At 38.7% G+C, this 18,109-nt stretch overlaps 1 protein-coding gene across 4 annotated transcripts in view; it reads left to right on the plus strand.

Annotated features, from left to right (window-relative positions):
• Nucleotides 1-15,621, plus strand: part of LOC133348558 (huntingtin-interacting protein 1-like) — a 133,826-nt gene extending 118,205 nt beyond the window's left edge. For 3 of the 4 annotated variants that reach the window (XM_061561439.1, XM_061561440.1, XM_061561441.1), the window contains 5 exons: nt 1,638-1,743; nt 2,950-3,073; nt 5,094-5,155; nt 5,685-5,796; nt 10,239-15,621. In XM_061561439.1, the coding sequence (XP_061417423.1) occupies nt 1,638-1,743; nt 2,950-3,073; nt 5,094-5,155; nt 5,685-5,796; nt 10,239-10,249 (415 nt within the window). In that variant the 3' untranslated portion in view covers nt 10,250-15,621. Of the gene's footprint in view, nt 1-1,637; nt 1,744-2,949; nt 3,074-5,093; nt 5,156-5,684; nt 5,797-10,238 lie in introns of those variants that run through there. The other variant, XR_009755809.1, reaches the window with a different exon arrangement.
• The last annotated feature ends 2,488 nt before the right edge of the window (nt 15,622-18,109 follow it).

The following is an 18,109-nucleotide window of genomic DNA, read 5'->3' on the forward strand; positions in this document are numbered from 1 at the left end:
TGAAAGTTCAAGGATAGTGGGTTGACAGGGCACGATGCCTGGTGGTTGAGACTAAAGATGGGAGTGGCAGCTAAAGGAGAAAACATGCCTGAAAGGATGACCACCGCCAAGATAGAGGGATGAGGTCAACTCGTACGTAGCAGCGACATGGATTATTGCATTCTGAGACCGTGAGGGATGACAATGTTTGGGGAGACCTCCATCTGGCAGTGGATAGTTCATGTCTGATGACAAGATTGATGTATGTTCCCACATTGCAAATAGAGGTTCACCGTTTGGAAGATTCCTGGCAGAAAATATATTGTATGTAAACAGATAATATCAATGTAAGGTTTGTAAGTTGTAAAGTTTGTAAGTTGTAGGCTTTGTACGTTAATAGCCAGAGTTAATATAGACGTGAATGATCCAGTAGCATCTGTTATCATTTATTGGTATGTAATGTGTTGTTAAACTATCCGGGTGGCTTAGTGGTCGAGACAGCAGCTCACAATCGGAAGGTTGCGAGTTCAAATCCTGGTTGGGGGGCTGACTCGACCAATCATATCTCTGGGGTTGATAAAATAGGCAGTACTTTATGATGAGGTCAACAGTACTTTTTGTACAGACCCCCACCCCATAGAAATGTGGAATTTCCACCAATGGCTCTGCAGGGCTGTAAATAGGGGATGAGCACTGCCTCAATAATGCTAATTTCGTCAGGAAATCACTTTTAATGTGTCACGTTATGCTCTATGGGGTTATTATGTTAAGTTTGTTACTCCAATTAATGTGCTGGTAATACAGTCAGGGTCATCCATCCGGTGAGGCTGGTAAGGCAATCTCATTACTCAGCGTGAGAAGCTGATCCCCCATGGTGCTTTACAGAGCAGCTTTAATATACACATATATCACCGATGTATCAGTCTCTCTGGTGGCTTATGTTAAATGTCATGCTACTTTACGACACAGCAGCCACAGAAAATGAATGTCAGGTGGTGATCTGATTTACTGTACTGTGTTTGCTTTCGACAGGTACATGCAAATGCATTAATTAACGTACAAATAGAAGATTGACACCATTGCACAAACGAGCATGAATTGCTATGTAAATTAAGCCATATAGATACGTATTCTTGGTTCCCTTCTACGTGACTTTACCGAAAGAACCAAGAATATGAATCCCTGCAGTCACGAAAGCTTTAAATCAAAATTTATATAGATACGTGTTATGATAAAGATATATAATATTAAAGGGTAATGAAAAGATAGGGTAAGGTTTTGGAAAAAAAGAAGAAAAGGCAAAAAATGATGTGAAAGTGGTACATTTAATAGGGAAAATAAAGCAAGAACAAAACAAATAAATAATAGGAAAGTGTGGCATAATTCAAAGTAATTATTACACAAAAGAAATAAAGAACCATAATGGGTGCAGAAATTAAATTTAAGCCTCAACTTTATAATATATTCAGAGAAGCCCTTATTGCAGCCTTTGAATTATAAACACGAGTTACAACGTGTCAAACCAGGGTTTCAGACGGTGCACGAATATGTTTATCTCACCGGAGCCCGTTTATTTTGTACGTGTGTGTATGTGTGTGTATGTGTGTGTATGTATGTGTGTGTATGTGTGCACGCATGCATGCCCGTTGTGCATGAAGGGATGCAGCAGACCAGGTTTTAAAAGGTAACGGCAAGTTCGAGGAGCTGATGGTGTGCTCGCGCGAGATAGCAGCAAGCACGGCACAGCTGGTGGCCGCCTCCAAGGTAGGAAGCACAAAGGGCGATGCTCTAATCAGTCGCTCCCTGACCTGTGTGCTCGGGGCATGATTGCTTGTGATGGAACTCCCTGCAATGCTGATTTTTCTTGACGTGGTTTGAAAGGGGCTAATGCCTCTCATTACAACATGCCCCGCAATTTGAGCCTCGTTACAACTGTGTTTACATTTGCCCCTGATGGGTGAATTCACGTGTTGCATTAAAGTGAGGCTTAAGTTATAGTGTGAAACATCCACATTTAATTAAGAATGAAGACTCTTGGTGCGCTGAGCTAAATGTTGAAATGTTTTATGTTGCATTGTTTGGTAATGCGTCTAACAGTTTCATTTTTTTTGCCAGCGTTGGCACACTTAAAATTGTGAAGTAATATATTTTGTTAAACCGGCGAGATGTTGATCACAAAAGGATTATGCGTTTTTTATGTCTACACAGTATTTATAACTCTTGTAATACAATTTTAATGCTAAATAGTGGTTTATTAATAATTAATTTACATATTAATTAGGAATTACTTACATAGTTTATCAGTCACAATATATATTTTACAAGTGTATTTAAAGTGACGTTCGTTATTTTACGCACAATATTAAGTGTGTGTTATTTCAGGATGCGCCGTACTCACGGAAGGTGTTAAGTGTGACCAACAAGATATAAGTTGTAAGCACGCATGCAGTGGTAACAATTAAAAGATGAACCGATTCACGATTGGTATAATTTGATAAGATGTCCACGTGCGTGTGCATGCATGCACAGCTGTAGTATGTATTTTTTTACTTAAAACTTTCGTGACTGCAGGAATTCATATTCTTGGTTCTTTCGGTAAACGTCGTGGGTTTTTAGCTTTTATTTTTCAATTTATTATTTTAAATTTTAATTTAATTTTATTATTTGTATATGTAGTATGTGTGTTGAACTTATTTTGCACCATACATAGCCAATCGTGCTGTTCGGAGGTGCGGGGAAGGACAACAAACTAAACACAAAAACCAGTTCTAAAGAAATGAGTTTTCAATCGAGATTTGAAAGTGCATTGTGCTACTGGCTTCCTAATATCGGAAGGAAGAGCATTCCAGACAGCCGCAGAAGCACGATGCCGTGACAGTCTTTTTTTCGATGGGTTAGAAAAAAGCCGCTGCGAGGGATGACCGGAGTTTGTGCGGTGAATGTGGCTCTTCGACCGTTGCTTGTGCGCAGGTTAAGGCGAACAAGGGCAGCACTAACCTGCAGCGCCTGCAGCAAGCGTCGCGCACCGTCAATGAGGCCACCGCCAGCGTGGTGGCCTCCACCAAGTCTGGAAAGGCGCAGATTGAGGAGAAAGGTACTGAACCACTGCGAACCTCCTCGCATGTCAATTTGGTTGACGATTTGTTGATTTTGTTTTTGAGTCTTTCGATCGATTTTATGTATGTGTGCTTGTTGAGCTTCTTTCGCAGAGCACGTAGCCACACCCGTGGAAATCGGTGTGGGTTAGCTAATTTTAGATAGATAGTGTTAAAAAAAACATGAATTTAACATCTAATTTGTGACTTTTTATTAAACTCTAGTATGAGTTCAAGTTTGTATCCCTATGTGAGGTGTAGGTTACACCCTAATTATACAAACAAAAGCAATGTCGACGAATTCTAAATTCTCGGTATGAATTTTATAAATACATATATATGAACCGCTTTAAAGCAATATTCAATTTTGGAGGTAGCTGGGTTAGCCAGGGTGATGTCATATAAGCATACTGAGCCGACATTGCTGTGGCTTGAAGCTAGGCAGCCCCATATGATCAAACTGATTTCTCAAGTATAGTGAGTTCCTGGTCTTATTCCAGTTACCAAGCACAGAAAAAACTATATTGAAAGTGTTTTCACTTACTTTAGGCTCTGAGAATGAAAATGTGACAGCACAGTTAGAATATAATCGCAAAAAAAATCTAAAGTGAACATGAAAGTATAAAAGTAAGTAAAAAGAAACTGAGACTACTTTTTTTTTTCAATCTTTGCAGTGTAACATCCGATTTGTTAGAATAAAAATGGCTGAATCATGCTAACACATTTGACAAAGAAGGACTTGCAGACTTGATAACCTGCTGTGTTCCTTATTTTTTAAAATTATATTCACTAGAAACTTTCTTAAATGAGGTGCAGTTGATACGGTGGGCCAAGTTTTTCAAACACCACCGTCTCTGCTCACCCGGCAGTACAAATGGGCACATCACACGTTAGTCAATCAGCAGGTCGTGTAAAGTGTGGGTACTTCCACAGCTATTCTAAAATTTAATGTCAGTGTGGAAGAGTAGGCCAAGTAGCTTCTATAGGGGGCTGTCTAGAGTCTCCTGCTCATGCGTGCCCTTCCACCTGCTGGCAGATGAGCATGCAATTTGTATGTCTGCACCTTGTACATTTAGAAAAAACATATATAAACAACATACATTATTTGTCTATTCTTACATTTTCGGTACAAATAAATATATAATTTGTGTAGAAACTGTTTCACACACTTAAAATAATTCATGTGAGTATCACTTTTGTGCTCTGGTACCAAAGTTACTGTTGGCACCATCACCGCCGCGCTAGAGTGGATCTACAAGAATCCCTTGAGGTCTGGCCCTCATGGCGTATATATCTTGTCTGCAAGTGAATTATTTGAGTTTAAATAAATCCTGCATTGCTGTATCCCGCCAAGAAAATCACAGATTTTTGCCTCTCATAGATTCTCATATTATTGTCGATGTAGCTGTTTTTTGCTCTTTGGAGTTGGCGCTGGTGCGCTCTTTAAATTTACCCCGCTATTACATGCAGCTTCACTAACTCTGTATCTGACTCTTATTGCTTTTCTTCTTGGCCTTTCTGCAAACGTTCCACAAACATTTCAAAATTCATATCCTGCCTCTGAATTCATAGCCTTGCTTTATTTGTTTTCCGCATCGATGGTGCTCACGGCCCAGATGCGCTTTGTCTTTTTTCGGGGGTAGCTTTTGCCTGAGAAATCTCCCTCTCTGAGCTGTTGCTGCTAATGTATTCATTAATTATCCTTCCCTGCCTCTGCTTCTTCCTATTTGTTCCACTTATCATCTAAAGCACCACCATTTCTGCCAAACGTGCTTGGATATCAAAGGTTATACAGCTTCCCAGTTGTGAGTGATGATTTGAGGAATGTAAGTGTAGGTGGTATTTATGCTTGGCTCTGAAATGGGTTTTGGTAAAACAAATGTGTATAATGTGGTGATTTTTTTTTGCGGCACTGTCTACCCTTGTGCATGTATGTCAAGAATATATTGGGGTTCCGTGTTTTGCATTATTTTTCTCGGTTTAGGCTATACTGTACAGAAAAATTATGTTTTGTTGCAGAAACAATGGACTTCTCCAGCATGACTCTGACTCAAGTGAAGAGACAAGAGATGGACTCCCAGGTAAGGTGGCCCAGTGGTGGTCACTGTAGTCATATAGAGGTTGAATATGGGTGACTACATTCTCACCAGTCAAGTCCGCACACCCCAGACTCACCTCAATCCAAGCCACGTACATCAACCTCATTTTGTCATCTAGTACACCCAAGCCTCATCAGGTCATTCTCGACTAATTGTAGCTTTTCACGATGTTTTATTAATTTTACTGTTGCCATTTTAAATGTGTGCACTGTTGAACCAACAATTAAGGCAAGCTGGACACGTTTTGGGGACCCTTTTATGCAATATTGATTCAGCGACTGATATTGTTATGCTCGTGATATATGCATAGAATCTTGAATTGTTCATTTTAGATTATATATGTTGTATGTAATTAGTTCCATAACCCCTTCAGCCATTTGAGGTGTGCACATTGTATCACAATGTAAAAAAAATATATATATATCTTGGGAAATCATAAATCTCGTAATTGAAACTGACAATTGCAATGTTACATTTTGGGGATCGTTTCTGTGTGATGCTCGCGCCCCAGGTACGGGTGCTGGAACTGGAGAGCCTGCTGCAGAAGGAGCGCGAGCACCTGGGGGGCCTGCGCAAGAAGCACTACGAGCTGGCGGGGGTGTCGGAAGGCTGGGACGAGGAAGGTAGTAGCGCCATCGCCCCGAGCGCCAAAACCCACCATGGCCAATTTACTTTTGGATCAATTCACCGCGTGCTTTTCGTGGTCCCTTGTTACCCTTATCACGAAGTGCACTGCCATTTAATCGCGCAAATTCAGTCACCTGTCCCTTAACAAAAATGGGGACCGGGTGTGGGGGGGGAGGACGTTGGGGTGCGGGGAACCTAACAAAAACAAATGTTGATGTTACTCAGGGATTTAATGGGATATTTTTTTACTTCATTTTGTTTTTAAGGGAAGAACTATGGGCGATTTGGGGGAAGGTAAAAGCGAGACATCAGGACCTATTTTAATTCTTAAGTATTATTTAATATAAAGAGTTATGTTCATGTTAGTAACCAAGATTTTCAGTCAAGCCTATGATAGTAACTGCTGTTATTCCTCATCTATGTGCTCACGGGGATGTAAACGAAACATTCTGATCATGCGATACTTTGTTTTACGCGATTCTTCCTTTCACATTAACTGAATATTCAGTAGAATCTCTGAAATTAATTGTATTACTGCATAATTACAAGCCTTTGCAAAGGACCATTGTTATTCTTGAGCGCAAGCAATGTAACGAAATTAAAAGTTATCGAGGTAATTTAATTTTGTCGTCAGTTGTAGATGTTTTATCCTTGTCCAAAATGCTGTGCGTTGTTTTATTTACATATTAAATGCAAAAATACTCCAATATGAATTCAGCAAACAACCCGAGCTGTACCCTAAATAGGGGAATCCTGAGCTTAAGTGAAGTTTTCCTCGGCAGAAAAATAATTATTAATCATTAACCATGTTTTATCCAATGCTGGATGAAAACTTTCCAATATCACCGCCATCCCTCACAGTCCAGAAATGCCAAAGCCATCTTGCTCCTACGCATGAGTTGATCTCATTGCTCCGTCTCCCACGGTGGCCATGTGTCCTCCTTTGGCCCCATTTATATCACATCTCATCCACGTGCTCATATCTCATTTATAATTTGCATCAGTTCTATGATCCACGTGTTCATCATTCTGCCTCTCCGTGTTCGTCCCAGCATTCAACTCTGCTAGCTTATTTTCATCATTTACAACAACAAAAAATCATGTTCTGTCAGAGTGCATATGTCTAATCCATATGTCATGGCATAATTCTTTTTTCTATATATAATCTATAAAAATCATTCTTATCTAAGGCAAAATTGTGGATACATTTTTATTTTGAGCATGTCACTGCTTTCCATACAGTTTCTGCTTGCCAAGTGCATAGATCATTTGATTAAGCTTCAGAACCTGGAAAGTAGATACCCCCCAATAAACCAGATTCCCAGTGGTGACCAGGCCCAGTGCTGCCAAGGTGTGAAAACTGTTTAATGAATATCTGAAGGTCTGGCTAGAGGCTTGAAATGTGTGCTGAATGAATACAGCATACATGGTATTGAAACATGTATCCATATTAAATACATTTAATTCGACAGCGGTTTGAACTGTGTGGTTGAAATATTTGCAATAATATTTACAGCCTAGACAATTAAGTAAATTAGTCATCTCAAAATTGTAATAGACTACAATTTCTGTGGTCGATTACTTGAGCCCCTATAAAAATGGCAGCCACCCCCAACATCCTGCCTCCCAAAGGTGGGAAACCCCCTACAAGCCACACCCCCTGTGACATAGCTGATAATGTCGATGATAAGCCCCTGCCATCGCCTCCTGTCCAGTGGTGTACACGTGGGAACAGAGGTGGGACCTTTTTCCTGCTTCTTTGAGTGATCAAAACAGTCATTGGTAGAGTAATCAGCCCAGCTCCCGACGTTCCTTATGTGCTTAAGTTGTTTTTACCACGAGGTGTCAGACAAAAAAACCTTGAGTGATATTTCTACAGCAAAAAAACAAGCATGAGGATAAATCACACCCAAAATGTTGGCAAATACCTGAGACTGTTTAAAAACTCGATACAATGTTTCTCACGTCATGGAAGATGTAAAGAGCTGTAGAGGTATGAAACGAATGCGACAACAATCTTCACGCTACCAGTTTCATTGACCTTGCCCAAACTGATATCTAATTATCATACTTTAGCAAAAAAGTACACCTTGTAGTCCTCCAACTGCTAGTGTAAGCAGTTATTATGGAATAAGGCACTATTATAGAATATTGGAAAAAAAACACATTTACAAAATCAATATTTGAGCTTGCCATGCAAGAGTGGTAATTTCACACAAAGTGAAATTTGCATTTACACCATTTTTTTCTTCTGAGAAACTCTTTGGTTTGTGCTTGAATAGATTCTATATCCATAAAACATTGGTTCATTAGAATATCAGGAAAGAGTGCTGTAATTGCCAAACTCATGTTGGGCAGAAAGTTATTTAAGATTGACACCAAACAATAATGTATCTGATGTAAGCACAGCTTCAAGAAGATCGTGTACGTGCAACACAGTGCGACTTTGTGGTAAGAAGTTAGTATTTGTTTATTGCCTTGGGCGAGCGCTGAATTTCCATTTTAGTGCACACTTCATAAATGAAGCTGTTTACTCTTTGGAGTGCACATTCTAATATAACCTATCTCTAAAATGAAATTTTACTCAAGAAGCACCATGAACCAGGAGAATTAATTTCATAGATTGCACATCTTTTTTAAAGTTTAAGATACAGCATGTGTATAGCAATCCAACTAGCTGCAGGGCTTAATTTGAGATTTTTATTTATTTTGGATGGATTCCATATTCATATGCTGTTTTTTATGACCATCCTTAACTGGAATATATTGTTATTCTGATTTCTGAAATGGTAGTGAACAAGAAAGGATAATTTTCAACATGAATATGGAACATATTACAAGCTATTCCACTAATTTATCTTTGATGGATTAATTTCCCCGGACATAAGAGGTGTTTGTGGCTGAATGTGACATAAAAAGGGTGACATAGCGTTCACATGGTGCATTGCCAATGTCACGAGACATCTAGCAGTTCATGGATGTCCGCTGTGCAGTTGCATATTATTGCTGCACCGTCGTTACCCTCTGTGAATTGCACAGCAGGACCCGTGATATAGGAAAACGTCTCAACACGTTTTGCAACACCCACACAAAATGGGAGACGAAAAAAGATGCTTTGTTCACATGAGGGCATATTTGTTTTTAATGTTTAGCAAATCCTTTTTTACGTAACGTCGGCATTTATAGTTCAGCGGCAGCCTTGAATGCAATGGGTGCAAATGTAATAATATGCAAATGGGGCAGGTTGGTGCTTTGATTAGTCTATCACGAGCAGAGCTTTTACAGTGTTTGTTCACACCGGCGAACAACAAACGGTGACATTTTGTGAACAAGCTGTGTGCAATGCAGCAGGTGCAGTATATACTGTTCAAGTATGTGTCCTGAAGTAAAAACGAAGCTTTCTTTCCCAAAAACATTTTACGTTGTGCCGAAAATATTATTTTATAAAATCCCAGCGTTCCGTTTGTCCCTTTATGCGTTTGTCCCTCAATTAAATTACAAGAGCATTTCAGAAGCCCTTAATCAAAACGTTATAGAAAGTGGACCCCCCCCCTCAAATGTGGGGGTAAAAATTTGATCCAACAGGTTTACAACAACAATTGTCACCCCCCCCTCCCCCCAAAATCACTTCCTCCACCCCCCCAAAAAAAAATCTATTTTTTAGGCAAATATGCCTACTCACCCGACATACAATAGATTCAGTAGCATCTGCACATGGGGGGTGGGGAAGAAGAGGAAATCAGTGGAGGCAAAGCCCTCCGCAGGAGCTTGCAGCCACCGAAATTCTAGTATTTTAAATAGTAGGGATAATTGTGAACAGGCTGAATGAATCAAACAATACACATAACGTTTAACTGTTGAACGAGGCTGCATGGTGGGTGGGAGCCAACCCATTGTTTTGTGCAACACAAGAGATTCTGCTTGTTCGTAAATAGCAGTTTGTTGACGTATGCCTGTGTTATTATACATTTACTTTACCAAACGATGTTTTCCTTTAAATGTATCCTATGCAGCGTATTGTAATTGAGTCATTTTGTTCAGAGGCTTTGAGTAGGAATGCAATGATTCATCCTACTTGTGATTTCAAGAATTGTCACGATTTTGGGGTCATGATTTGTATCCGTTTTTTTTACATTTAGGTGAATATACTGCAGTAACAATAGTTAATAACAGGGATAATATTAACATACAGATAACATACAAAAATTCAACTGTTACATGCATGATTCAAATATATGCACGTATCATTTGCCGAAGAATATATGTTAATGAGTGAATCGACGCATTGTCTAGTTAAATAAAGTCACCGCTGTCTGCAGACTTGAGTTCAAGGTAGCTGCATTAATTAAAAAGTGCACTATAACAAAGAACAGTGATTTGCGATTAACAGTTGCACATTTATTAACGGTTTTTTTGCATTGTGGATTTATATTTTCAGATCAAAAATGAACATCCTTGGGATCAACTGTCAAAGTCTTCGGAAAATATGAAACGGGAAAAAAATCAGCACAAAATATTCTTCACCCTTTTATACATTTTACATTAAACAAAATAATCAAAAAGAAAAAAACACTTTTTCAGTATTTCTATATGGAGTATTTTAACTGTGTCAGGTTGATGATCTTAATGTTCCGGTTGTATCAGCTAATGCCGTGGACTGTACAGTTTTGCCATGGGGGCGGGGCAGCCAGGTAAATGTACTGCACCATACGTTTTACATGTTTGAGTAGTTCTACTGTTAACAGAGGATTGTTTTTTTTGTTTAAATGTGCACGCATTCATTGAGTAACAAATACCTGTTATCATTGAGGAATATTTTTCAGCATACATTGATGCATTTCGCCAATGTATTTGCCACCCCCCATCACCTTTGTGAGGATTAAAAAAAAAACTCATTGAAGGTTATTGACTCCTAAATTGGAGTCATGAACAACCACTGAATTTAAAATAATAGACTCAATTTTTTCTGTATAAAAAAAAAATCAACAATTAAAATTTTAATTAACTTTATGATTGAGCAGCTCATTGCTGTGCATTATCAATTGCTCTGAAAAAGGCAACTGCTTGAGATGTGAGTCCACTATGTATATTACATGTTTTTCAAAGGCAGAGTTAATAATCACATTGCGAGGTGTTACAGGATGTTAAAAAAAAATGATAACCTGCATACTCTATAAGAAAAGGTATCGGGGTATTTTGAAGTACACCTAAGCTGCAAGTACATTTCAAAATTGTCAATTGTCTATGGCGTGCGCACACTGGCTTTTGTGAATTATGTCGCAGAAATGTTAATGCCTTTTGCACCAGTGTGCTTTGCGAATAGTAGATGGGAAACTGAGAATCATACAATTGATCCAGTGCAATTGCATTGGCAGGGATTGTTTTTCGCCTGACTACTCACTCAACCAAATGTTTTCAAAATTATTTCTATTTTGGATCATTGATAAAGTTTGCGTAAAACTTCGAGGTGTTGTATCACAATTATTCACTTAAGTATATGAATCAGATATATTGCCTTTGTAGCGGAACAAACAATTGTCAAATACATTGCCGTTTAACTAATGGGATTTTATGATAATCGCTAGCAGACCATAAGAATGTAAAAGCAATATGGACCACCAGAGAAATTAACACCTTTGACAGGAAAATACAAAACATTATTTAAGTACGTGTAAACGGGCAGTTCAAGTATTCAAAGAGCCCACAAATGAACATTCGACGTCTTTGCTAATTGGATTACCGAATATATTTCGAAAAAAAAATCTAATGTCATTTTAAGCACAAAAAACAGTTGTGTAAGTGGTCATACTTACGGCAAAATTCATGTCAAATTTGTGTCAAGTTGAAAGCGAGAGTGGCAAGGATAATAGAAAATGTGACAACACATAATGCAACAGTGCTGTGCATAAACAGTCAGGTAAGATCACTTGCTTGATTTATTGTTTTTTATGATATACTGTAACTATTAATCTTTGCATTATTTAAAGTCGTATTTAAAAAATAAATTGGTAGCATTACAGGGGTCATATTTCATTGACTAACTTCTCACACTGGGGCTGAGAGATATATATCTACACATGTTGAAATGTTAGAGCAATTATCAGGCATGGATGCGAGTTCTGTATGGATCTAATCAACTGTCCCATCTTGGTCACTCCCGTGCAGTCCACGTCTTAAGCACTTGGAAATGGGAACACCGAGATGCTGAGAACAGCGAGGCATTTTCCAAAACACAAAGGATTTTAAAGTAGTGTTTTGTCTCACACTGTCGATTTGTGTTTCATAAAACTGTATTTATATTTTGCAATGCGACTGCTCCGGTGTCTTGTAACATCGATTGAAATGTTTTAAATGAAAAAAAAGAAATATAAATTTGTCATACCTAGACGATGCAATAGTCAGCATATATGTATATCAATTAATGAAACATTTTTTTAAAGGTTTTGTTTCATAATCTGCTTTCCAATATAGTTGTGGGTAAAAATGGCAAAAGGCACAATAGTTTATTTTGTCTAACCAGGTGAGAACTCACACGAGACCAGGATAGTCTCATTTGCAAAAGTAAACTGGGGCATTATTCTGCAAGTCGGGGGGGGGGGCAATGATTGTTATGTATAATCTCGATTGAGTCATTTACAGATAATTTATGAATTTGCCAAATTTACACCCTGACGCCAGCACGCAATGGGCTACTCGAGCAAATGACGTCAGGGTACCTCTTAACGTCCACTGTGAAGTGCACCGCACCTATTATTACACAACCGTAGTAATCAGGGCGGCCGCTGGATTAGAACCGTGAACCTCTGCAACAAGCGGCAAACGTGCTCCCGGCTAGGCCATACCACTGCCTAAGACAAGTGATACTGATATAGATGGAAGCTTGACATCTTCATTATTAAATGAGCAATAGGCTGGCTTGCCATGTATGTATGGAAATTGGTAAAATGACATGCCAAGAATGTGTATTGTGCTTCACTGACGACCTAAAATAAATCTTATTGGTAATCAGTAATGCACATCTTAGCTTATAAACTACTGTCCACTCGAGCGAATTCTTGAGAACACGAGTAATATGTGTAGGCAAAGCGGTGGTACCAATTTCCACCGTCTGACAAGATCCAGCTCTTTTTACCCATTTTAACAAAATAGGTGTTTGCATCACAAAGAGCTGAGCGGTTGATTTTTTTAGCCCTGACGTCAGAGCACAGAGCTGTAATCTAAGGGTTACAGGTGACACTCCATTTTCAAGCCGGGCGCAATCACAGGAGCAGTACTGACAAGTGTTAGAATTTCAATGGAAACGGAAATGTCAAAAATGCTTGGGATGGCACTCAGAGTTTGTTGATATTTTGGCATAAAACGTTTTGTAAGTATGCTGCCACCGATAGTAAGTGCTGCTGTCAAAGTGTACAGGTGGTTCTGATTTGGTTGTCATTGAGAAAGCCATTTTCCCTTTTATTTGAATTATGGGCTTCCATGCAGTTCTCCAATGCCTCAGTATGTTTGTGCCTGCAGGCTCCCTATGGTTTGTCACTGATAAAACTACTCAACCCCTCCGCCACCTTGATTCTCATCCTGATGTTCCCATAAAAACTAAAAACAGCAATTTGACCACATCTGCACAGCCCTAGACATCTATAAAGGCCATGAATTTCCAATCTTGCTGCAATACAATAACATTTTAACCACAATGCATGCTACACTGTAAAAACATACCCACACAAAAAAATTACATTTTATGCATTCAATGTTTATATTTGAGTTCAGTACAGTGGCATTACCTATAAAAACATTAACCACATTAATGTGTAGTTGTAGTGCTTTGATGGATATACGTATAATTATACTGTTCCTTGTAGCATTGATAATACAATCTGGCCCAAACTTTGATCAAGCCAGAAACATGAATAGGAAAACGGGGCGGGCAAACACCGAAACTCCACCTGGCCCATTTAATTTACCAAAGCACGTGGAATAGCCATTGCATAATGTGTCACATTAGATCTGCAGGCACATGGGTGTTAAAGCAATTAAAGCAATTACCCCCAACAAACGAAACAATACCATTCAAGCATACAAACACCTTTTGCATGCTCTAATTATATACCTAATTTGGCAACTGATATTCATAACTAAAAATGTGTGTGCCATAGTGCACACGTTCGGTAGGGAGCTTTTTCATACATTGCTGAACAGTGATGTTTGGTTTTACATTCATCATCCACAGGTTTATTGACACTCCTAATTTCAAAATAGAAGGCGATGGAGAGCATACCTTGCATAATTATAGAAGTGACATTTGCATTTATATTGCGACATGATCACTAACAGGAAAGTAGACATATCTAAATGAAGTTAAAGCTTACTGGCCAGTGATTAAATGTATCTGGACTGATGACAGTAGTCTATCAAACATCAACATTTTTGGCAAAATAAGTTGCAGAATAAATCCGTCCGATCAGTATAATAAAAAATTAGTTCATGAGTTGGGTTTCAAAGAACAGTTACAACTAAACCATGTTAGGTCTACAAGTAGAATAGATGCACATTTGAGCTGTGGAAGGGACAACAATGATAGTGCAATCGTTGTGTTAACTTTCCTATTGCAACCCTTGGCTTGACATACTTGTGCTCGAATAAATGATCTTATTTTGCATTTGGTGCAGAATCCATGAACAACTTTTGTTGTTACGCTGAGCATTGCCTACCGCTGTTATTAAAAGCAATGCACACTGTTTTAACCATCATAGACGGTAGCATGGGATTGGAAAATGCATTCATGTCGGGTCATAACTGCGAGTGCACGTTGCTCACAACAGGATGTGAGCCACTGGAAGAAAGTCGACTTCTCTACCGTTGTTCTTTTCAGCTGCATGATATACATCAAAGTTGGACAACATTGTGAAATGTCTAAAATATTAATACAGCTAATGAGGAATACAATGATTGTGAACGGCACCAATATTGCGGTGCAGGATTTTACATTCGTAATGTAAACCATCGCATGTGCTCCAAGGGTGTGAATTGAATACGTGAGTGATGCCAAGGGCACGTGAGAGCCCGAGCTTATGTCGTAGTCACACTGCATCGCTTAGTGCAACCGCCACAATAGTTTACAAGGTGTCCATGAAGGTATCATACATTATCAAAGAGTTATTATTATACAGCAGTTTGAGCTGCACGGTTAGATTCTGTACAAAATCACATCTATGCCAAAAAACGAAACGCTCGAGGAACATTCACCAATGTGTAGAGGAAGCATTTGAAACTGGAGATGTTCTGGGAACTCTCAAATCGCGAGACTGCGTGTTGCCATACCAGATATGTAGAGGTTGAGATTATTAGAGGGATGAAACTCCTACAATAAAATGCTTGTACTCCCGAGTGTGGCTATAATTTTATTGACATCCTATATTTTAAAAGTAAAAAGAAAACACATGGAAAATGCTTGGAATCTGTAATATCATTTTAGAAAGCTGCTAATTAATGGAAATTATGTTCATAAACTACAAAGCACTGCAAACATATGCCAGTGAATGGACAAAATATATATGTACATTTAGGCTCTTATAGTATTTTTGGTGAATGTTGATTTTGTTCGTCCTATGTTATTGCAAGCCTGAAAATAACAAGCATTAATTCCTGCATCGTCCTACGTCATGCATAGTATTTCTACTCTATACAGTACTGACATTTTTATGTGAAGGTTGTTTGACTTTTTGACATTCGTTTTAACCAGCGGTATCTCATGTCGATAGTCATGCATTGTAAATCTGTTTTACCTTGTAATACTACGGAAAATAAATTAAGGAAAAACTCTGCTTTCTACTTGTGCCAATGCTTTTTTCCCCCCAAAAAGCTTTTGATCCTGATATTCATGAAAGTCGTTTTTGACTTCACAAGGAGAAATGTCATAATTCACGAAGATAGAAACATTGACAATAACGTAATAACATTAACACAACACCTACAAGGCAGTCAAAAATATTTGAGAGACAAAAAGAGTCAGTTCGAATTCGGCGACCGCCCTGATTAAAACTGTGGGCGTGTACTAACCGTACAAATATGAACTGTCTGCTTCACAGTGGACAGAATCAGAATCTTTATATACACTGCAGGAATCCGATGAACTATGAAGTTATTCATGTCCAGTACATGGCAACCATTGCACCGCAACTGCAAAAACATGGCAGGACCCTCATAAACAAGGGTCATGTGAGACATCGGTGCTTTTCTGGAAAAACAAATGTAATGATACTTTTTTTCAAATACGAACACAACAAAACTATTTAGTTCAACTAATGTAACCATTGTTGAATGGACACAATTGAAAAACACGTAGGGCATATTATTCAAGTTGTACTGGGATAAAACTAGTTAAATAGGTGAGTGAGAACAGGTTGGAGTGATTGTGCAAAATGTTATTTGATAATGAAAAGCAACATTGTGTATAGCAATGTGCCTCACGGTGTATAGTACCTGCCATGACCTATGGATTGGAAAAATGGAAATGTGACAGCACACGGAATGAAAGCGTTAAGGTATGTAAAGAAGAGTAGAGATATGCATTGCTGGGATTACATTGAGAGGAACCAGGGACACAGATCATGTCAGAGATATCACATTGACCGAAGAAAAAGGGCTTAAGCACGATATAGTGAAGGGATGTACAGCATGTATGTTTAACTTCTTTCACACTGCACATAGCCAACCGTGCTAAGCAGATCGTCACTAATGTTCAAGACTGGTGACAGTGGTAGCCAAAAGAGGGGTAGATGCCCGAAAACATGGCCACCACAGAGATGGTGCAAAGAGATCAGCTCATGTGCACGACTGAGATGTGATGTGGCATCACTGGCCTCAAAAATACAGAAAATTTATATTATTCCCCACAAACTTTGCTTTTTTTTTTACCAGGACACAAAAGCAAAGTTAATAATCCACTCTATTAATAACACTGTGTAACAAATTTATTTATTTTTTGATCCTGGGTAGTGTTATTTCCTAATTGCTTATGCCTCAAAAATACAGAAAATGGCTATTATTCCCCACAAATTTAGCTTTTGTGACCAGGACAGTGATATTTTGAAATTGACTTATTTTCATTGAGAAAACGTGTGCATTTGTGTCATTCCTTCACATAAAGCCCTCATCACAAAAGCAAATTTTGTGGGGAATAATAGCCATTTTCTATACTTTTGAGGCATACGCGATTAGAAAATAACACTTACTACTCAGAAACAAAAATCGTGTTACATAGATCACACGGAAAGCCATTCATCCAACAATCGATATGCAATTGCTGATAATGATGAAATTATATGGAGGTGCTCTCCAATGTTAAAATGTATATTAATACACCAGTTACAAAATGTACTATTATTGAAACTTTAAAAAAAAAAGCAATATAATCTTCAGGGGAAATTTTTTTACGGAAAAATATGATAATTGTTAAATAAGTGCATTCATTTACTCTGTTAATCCATTTCGGAATGAAGGCCTCCCTACTCCACGCTGGTCGTGGAGGTTGTTTGACTGGACTGTACTTAATCACGCTGGTCTGTGCGGGTTGGTAAAGGGTATCACTCACCACTGCTGTTAACCATGACTGAGAATCAAGCTCAGGTCAGTGGGTTCATAGAGCAGCGTGCAAACAAAAAATAATTAATTAATTTTCACTCTCGGAATGAGATTCTTAAATGATGGAACGTTTGCTCGTGGGTGCAGCTACCTTGTAATCATTTCTCTTTGTCAGGCAAATGAATACGCTTCGTTTAACGAGGCCAGTTTGACACGGCTGCTAACGATCAGTATTGAATGTTCAGTTCACTTTCAAGATGAGTTGAATAACCAAGGAAACACATTTCTTAATCGCATACTTAACACGGCACTCTTAGCTTTCAGCATAAAAGCATAGGTATAAAATAAATTTCCCCACGTAATGGAGCTGAACTAAGACCTTTAAATAATTACCTACTATAATCACCCAGAAATGTCTGTCCGTCCCGCGCGTGACGTCACTCCACATGAGGCCCACCCCCCCCCCCTAATTAATATTCATGAGTGGGTGGATTTTTACACGAACGCAAAGGAAGGTCGAGCTAAATTAAATAATTTATTACGCAAAGTCGCTTCAAATATGACGTTTATTTACACCCCTCCCCTCATTAATAATCATGAGCGGGTGACGTCACTCCACATGCCGCACCCCTCCCCAAAAAACATTAGTGGGTGACGTCACTCCACATGGGGCAACCCCCCCCCTCATTAATAATCATGAGCTGAACAATTTTTCTATTGAATATTTCA

This window comes from Lethenteron reissneri, chromosome 27 (assembly GCF_015708825.2).
Source record: "Lethenteron reissneri isolate LAM-NWPU_2019-01 chromosome 27, ASM1570882v1, whole genome shotgun sequence".
In the NCBI taxonomy this organism is placed as follows: domain Eukaryota; kingdom Metazoa; phylum Chordata; class Hyperoartia; order Petromyzontiformes; family Petromyzontidae; genus Lethenteron; species Lethenteron reissneri.